This window comes from Monopterus albus, unplaced genomic scaffold (genome assembly GCF_001952655.1).
Source record: "Monopterus albus unplaced genomic scaffold, M_albus_1.0 scaffold270.1, whole genome shotgun sequence".
In the NCBI taxonomy this organism is placed as follows: domain Eukaryota; kingdom Metazoa; phylum Chordata; class Actinopteri; order Synbranchiformes; family Synbranchidae; genus Monopterus; species Monopterus albus.
Window position 1 is genome coordinate 1,075,881 of NW_018128150.1, and position 6,997 is coordinate 1,082,877.

A 6,997-nucleotide genomic window follows, 5' to 3' on the forward strand; every position below is an offset into this window, starting at 1 on the left:
AACATCTAACTTAAACCACTACATACAAAAACCTCTAGCTCAGTGATGTTTGATGGCTTCCATGCTGCAACCGCCTTCTTCAAATCCCACCAAGGATTTAGAATTGGATTTAAATCTGGTGAATGAGCAGGCCACTCCAGGAGATTCCAGGATATTTTTCACAACCAAGCTTTGCTTGACTTGGAGGCGTGCTTGGGATCATTGTCTTGCTGGAAAATCCAATGATCACCAAGGTTTAATTTGTCAACAGAAGGCATCATGTTCCTCTTTAAAATGGCCTGGTATTTCTGGAAATTCATGATGCCAGGTACACGATCAAAATAGCCAGTTCTTGCCGCAGAAAAACAGCCCCACATCATCATTGACCCACCTCCGTGCTTGACCGTGGGGATGGTATTCTTCTGGTCATAAGCCTAGTCCTTTGCATGCCAGACATACCGCTGGTCCATATGTCCAAACAGTTCCAGTTTGGTTTCATCAGTCCATAGAACTGTCTCCCAAAACTCTGTAGTCTTATCCAAATTTCTCCTGGCATATTCTAGTTGACTTTTGACGCCCGTTGTGGTCAAGAGTGGAGTGCATCTTGGGGTCCAGCCATGAAGTCCTTGTTTATTCAGTGCACATCTTATAGTTGCCACTAAAGTACTTGAACCAGCCTTCATCATGTCATTATATAGGTGTCTTGCATTCACACGGGGATTTTTCTTAGCTGTCCTGAGTAAGTTGCTAAGGGCCCTTGATGAAATTTTGGGCTATCTTCCACAGCCAGGCAGGTTTGCAGCTGTTCCTTAAGTTTTAAACTTCCTTGTAATATTTCCAATGGTGTCTCTTGGAATGTTAAATCTTTTGGAAATCTTATACCCAAAAGGCCCTTCAGGTGTGATGAAATAATCTCCTCTCTCAGCTTTTGTGGAAGCTCTTTTGTCTTTTCTGTTGTGACGGAGTAGCTCCGTCACAAATGACTGACAAAGTATATGAGCTACAGTAGCTCCATCACCTTTACAGCGCACATACAAATGAATCTACAACATAGTTAAGTTGCATTATTATTTACGGGGTTTTCATGGCGTTTGGGTGTTTGTTGTCATCTGTTTGTCAAGCATGAGTTGTGGGTTCAAATATTGCTGCCATTATTTGTCAGGGTTGTGCTTCACTCCCTGTCGCTCTCTTTGTGTCTCTCTCTCTCCCTCCTTCCCTCTACAGATGCTGGTATCTCAGGAATGCACCTCACCTGTGGCAGATTGCCTTGATGAGTGGTTGGTACTTAACCACCACTCTATAATAATAATAAAGCTTTATTTATATAGCACTTTACAACTCCGAGGAGCACAAAGTGCTGCACAATAGAACATGTGTAGCAAATAGAAAACATTACTAAAACAATAAAACCTAAACAGAATAAAACACAAATTTACAAAACAGGAGCAATAAAAAACTTCTATCAAGATACAAACAGCATAAGACAAGTTAACGACGTCCCTACAGGGCAAGTAAAACAAATTAAACACCAAAGGCCTGTCTAAAGAGGTGAGTTTTTAAAGTTGACTTAAAAAAACGCTAACTCGGTTATGGACCGTAGCTCTAGCGGTAGAGAATTCCAGAGTCCAGGGCCACACACAGCAAAAGAGCGATTGCCCCATTTTTTATATCGAGACCGTGGCACAACCAAGGACAGATGCTCTGAGGAGTGCAGAGCTCTGCGCGGAGCATAGATAGACAGCAGATCCGACAGGTACGGCGGAGCGAGGCTATTCATAGCCTTAAAATCAAATAGCAGCATCTTAAAACAAACTCTAAACTGTACTGGCAACCAGCGTAGCAAGAGAAGGACGGGGTTGATGTGGGCGTACCTGGAGGTGTTCGACAACAGGTGAGCCGCAGCATTCTGGACCAGTTGAAGCTTCCGAAGAGACTGAGAAATTCCAACATAGAGGGCATTGCAGTAGTCAAGTCGTGAAGTGATAAAAGCATGGATAGCTTTATCTAAATTTGCACGCGACAAGAAGGGCTTCACCTTCGTTAAAAGTCTCAGGTAAAAAAAGGTGGTTTTAACCATGGCCCTGATTTGCATATCAAAATTAGGGCCGCTATCAAATATCACTCCAAGTTTTTTCACAGTATCTGTGAGTGAGGGGGCTGAAGCACCTAAACTGGATACAACAGTGGCTGGATCGGGGCTAATAACAATATACTCAGTCTTGCTCTCATTTAAATGAAGGAAATTCTGGGCTAGCCATTGCTTAATATCACGAATGCAATTATGTAGTGGAGTAAGTGCGGTCAAATCACATTGTATCAGTGGCACGTAAATCTGAATATCGTCCGCATAAAAATGAAAATGAACATTATGCTTTGATATGATTGAATCAAGTGGTGACATATATAAAGAAAAGAGTAACGGTGCCAGGATCGAGCCTTGTGGGACGCCTGAGGTAAGAGGGGCTATGGTAGAGGAGAAATTGTCAATAATGACAGAGAAGGTTCTATTGGTCAGGAAAGAAATAAACCAGTTTAAAACCGCCCCTCTCAGGCCAATGAGGTGTTCCAGCCGGGAAAGCAAAACTGCATGGTCAGCAGTGTCAAAAGCTGCCTAAATCTAAAAGAACTAGGATAGGGGGGCGCTTGGCATCAAGGGCCATGGTAATGTCATTATGGACCTTCAGTAAAGCAGACTCTGTGCTGTGACGCGGCCTAAAGCCTGATTGAAACTTATCAGCAACATCCAGACGATCCAGATAAGACTGAAACTGGGTAAGAACGATTCTTTCCATAACCTTAGATAAAAAAGGCAGAAGGGAAATTGGGCGGAAGTTGGACAGAAGGGAGGGGTCGAGGTTAGGCTTCTTGCGGTGTGGCCTCACTACTGCATGCTTAGGGGCGGTGGGGACCGAGCCCAACCTAAGGCAGCAGGTAATGAATGTGACCAGAGAGGGCCCAACAGTGTTGACGCACTCCTTGACTATGCTGGCTGTGACAGGGTCCAGGGGGGAGGAGGCAGACTTTAGCTGTAACACACATTTTTTAACTTGAGGTAGAGAGATCGGAGTAAAGGATTCCAGAGTATACAGTACATGAGATATAGGCAGTACATAAGGTGGAAGCTTGGGAATATTTTGTCTAATAGCCCAAACTTTATCAATGAAGTACCTCTGAAACTCATTGCAGTCAGACCCGACCCCTCAGTGGCCAAAGCAACAACAGGATTAATAACTGAATTGATAGTTTTGAAAAGAACTCTTGGATGCTGACTGTTATTCAAAATAATATTAGATAAATATTGGGTTTTAGCAACTTTTACAGCTTTCTGATATGATGCCAGGCTGTCCCTTAAAATGTCCAGGGAGACGTGCAGTCCATCCTTCTTCCATTTACGCTCCGTCTGCCTGCAACGTCATTCAACCAAGGGTCAGGAGTGTTTCTAGCCCTCCTCCTTCTAAAGGGAGCGACAGAATCCATAAACCGGGAGCAAGTAGAGTCAAACGAAGAGAGAAAGGCATCGGTGCATGTAGGAGGGTTCAGAGCTTCTGAAGAGTAGAACTCAGAGGCTAGAAAAGCAGCAGCAAAGTCCGGAGCTGTTGAAGGAGTAATAATCCTGCGGCACTGGTATGGGGCCATAGGTCTAGGTACACCTGACGGTACCAGGACTTCGAAGTAGATGAAGAAGTGGTCAGAGATGGCCGAGTTTGATACATCCCCAGTACACACAGCCAGGCCTCGAGAGATGACGAGGTCCAGTGTGCCCCCACATTGATGAGTGGGGCATAGTACTGACTGGGTGAGATCAAAGGAGTCCAACAGTGAGTTAAACTCATTTGCCAGCTGGTCAGAAGAACAGTTGACATGAATGTTAAAGTCTCCACAAATCAGAAAACTATCAAACTTGGAAGCGCTTATTCCACAAAGTTCCCCAAATTCATTAATAAAATCCCTAGATTTAAGGGGACGATATATAACTGCACATAAGATAGGACAGTGCAGTGTTACAATAAAGGTTTGTAACTCAAAACTAGAATAGGCCATGGACGGGAGAAAGGTGACATTTTAGGGTCAGCTTAAAAACAGATGCCAGACCGCCGGCTCTACCAGCGAGGCGCGGGGTGTTGAAAAATAAGTAATCAGCCGGTTGGAGCTCAGAAAAAAGACTATCACCTTGTTTCAGCCAGGTTTCAGTGATAAGAAACACATCCAAATCATATGAAGAAATAAAATCATTAAGGATGAAAGTTTTGTTATTAAGTGATCTTGCGTTAAAGAGAGCAAAGTGAAGTGGGCTTGGCTTATCCTGAGGGAGGCTGGCCCGAGCCACTGGGCGATGTTGTGTCTGTAACAACTTCATAAAGAATAATGAGGTGGGGGCGGTGACTGCAGGTTCACTAGTTTACTATACATTTTGTTTGGCTACAACTCGTAACGTTTTCTATGAGAAGACAGCCGCATACATGCGCGCGCCCAACAATACCTTACGCTACTGAAAGTAGATCCAAACACTACACTTCCTCCCCTGTTAGATCACTACCCACAACCCTGAATAAAGCAAAACAATTTAACAATGTCAACAATAACACTCCTGAAACAATAATGCATTTTGAACATGCCACACAGATACCCAATAACTTTTTTTTTTTTTAACACAACTATCTGTGGTGTGAAAAATCAAGACAATCACAAGTCCAGTCTTTTAGGGGGTGCTCTGTGCCTAACAGAATAACGCCTCTGAAGCTGTGGTGTAGCTTCCATAGTAGAAGGGCTCTGGGTGGAAACATCAACATCAGGCAAAGGCGTCTTATCCGGAACAACGTTCTGCTCAGTACTTGAGGAAAAAACTTGGGGTGGTGATGCCTTAACAGATGGCTCAGCATTCAGGATCTGATCCACATGACGTCTCCAAGTACTCTGCTCTCCAACATCAACGGTGTTCATCAAAGGTCCAGATTTTGTGATTATCTTTCCAGGCGTCCATTTGTCTTTTTTGTAGTCACGTGCCAAGACTTCCTGTCTGACCTCAAAGTCCCTTCTCGGCGTTGTTGGTAAGTGGGCAAACTGTTTATTGTGTACTTCCTGTCGCAAGTTTGGTTTTAGGAGCTCAATTCGAGATCTAAGGTTAGTTCGTTGTAGCATGAACAGAGTTCCTATAGCTGAAGAGGAAATTATCCACCTTGTGTTGAAGGGTCAAGTCCTCCTGGTCCATAGCTTTAACAGCTCTTTTGAAGGTTTGAACAAATCTCTCAGCTAAGCCATTTGTGGCTGGATGGTGTGGTGCTGACCTGATATGTTTGATGCCATTCTACGTAATGAAGAGACTGAACACGTCAGAGGCGAACTGTGGTCCGTTATCACTCAAGATCTGCTCAGGTAGACCATTCCGAGCGAAGATGGTCCTAAGGGCAGACACAGTATTTTCTGAGGTAGTAGATTTCATTGGTATCACCTCTGGCCACTTGGAGTGGACATCAACTGCAATCAGAAACATGGAGTTCTTAAATGGGCCAGCGAAATCTATGTGCACTCTTCGCCAGGGGGCAGAAGGCCACTCCCATGGATGAAGGGATGCTGATGTTGGCTCATTCTGAACCTTTTGACAACCAGGTTTTTGTGATGTCTTCAATTTGTTTATCAATGCCCGGCCACCAGACATAGCCACGGGCTAGACTCTTCATTTTAACTGTGCCTAGGTGCCCTTCATGTAAAGTCTGTAAAACTCTGGAGCATAGCTTTGATGGAACCACTACACGAGATCCACACAACAGGGTTCCTTGACACACTGAAGTTGGTCACGTTGAGATGAAAACTCAGGAAACAGAGGATTGCTGTTGGCTGGCCATCCCTGTACTGTAATTTCGAAGACTTTTGACAAGCTAGGATCCAATTTTGTTTGTCTTTGAATTTTCGAATTTGTAACCGGCAGCTGACTCACCACCTGGTACACCTCTGCCAGGTCTGCAGAGCGGTACTGTCCTCCTCTAAATATTAGTTTAGTGATTCACAGGATTGCTAAATCCTAGAAACAAAAACGTTTGTACAACATAGTTTTGTGTTTGTACAGTCAACGGCAGACACTGCTATTTTTTTGAACACACCCCTTTCAACTAATTGCCCAATTGCACAGCCTTAAGAGCGTGCATATCATGAATGCTGGGTCTTGTTTGCTTTCTGAGAATCTACTGCACCTACTGGTAACTTGTTTGCCATGTAGCAATAAAAAATATACAAAAAACCTGGATTATTCTGGTTAGTCACATTGTACTGCTATTATTTTGAACAATACTGTACATGCTGCCATTAGCATGCATTATAGCGAATCATGATGTTCACTTTCATTTTTACACGGATGATATACAGATTTATATACTGCTAATATAAGACAATCAAAATTCACTTGCCCCTTTAGAGGATTGCATCCGAGATATTAAGAGATGGTTAGCGCAGAATTTCCTGCATCTAAATGACAGTAAAACTGAGTACATGTTGATCAGTGCCGGACCACACGCAGGTGTCCCTAATTTAGGTGTGCCAGCCCCTCCGCTTAAAGATTTGCTGACAAACCTGGGAGTGATATTTGATAGTGGCTGAATTTTGAAAAACAGATTGGAGCCGGAGTCAAATCTAGCTTCTTTCACTTAAGGTTGCTAGCGAAGGTTAAGCCGTTTTTATCATGTGCAAATCTGGAAAGAGCGATCCATGCTTTTATCACGGGGTGTCTGGACTATTGTAACGCTTTTTATGCCAGCCTGTCGCAATCCTCTCTTCAAAAATTGCAATTAGTCCAAAATGCTGCAGCCCGGTTGTTGTCCAACACATCTAAATATCCCCATATCACTCCGGTTCTCCGCTCGTTGCACTGGCTTCCAGTGCAGTGGAGAGTGCAATTTAAAGTTTTGTTGTTCGTTTTTAAGGCACTTCACAGACTTGCTCCGCAGTATTTGTCAGAGTTGCTGACTGTGTATACCCCGCGCAGAACGCTGCGATCTGCAGAGCACCTGGCACTGGTGGTTCCCCA

The 6,997-nt window shown here is 43.8% G+C and overlaps 1 protein-coding gene across 1 annotated transcript in view; it reads right to left on the reverse strand.

The window, feature by feature from the left end:
- Positions 1–5,101: 5,101 nt before the first annotated feature.
- Positions 5,102–6,997, reverse strand: part of LOC109972817 (uncharacterized protein K02A2.6-like) — a 5,358-nt gene continuing 3,462 nt past the window's right edge. The window contains 2 exon segments of the mRNA XM_020621975.1: positions 5,102–5,582; positions 5,584–5,725. Coding sequence (XP_020477631.1) covers positions 5,102–5,582; positions 5,584–5,725 — 623 coding nt within the window.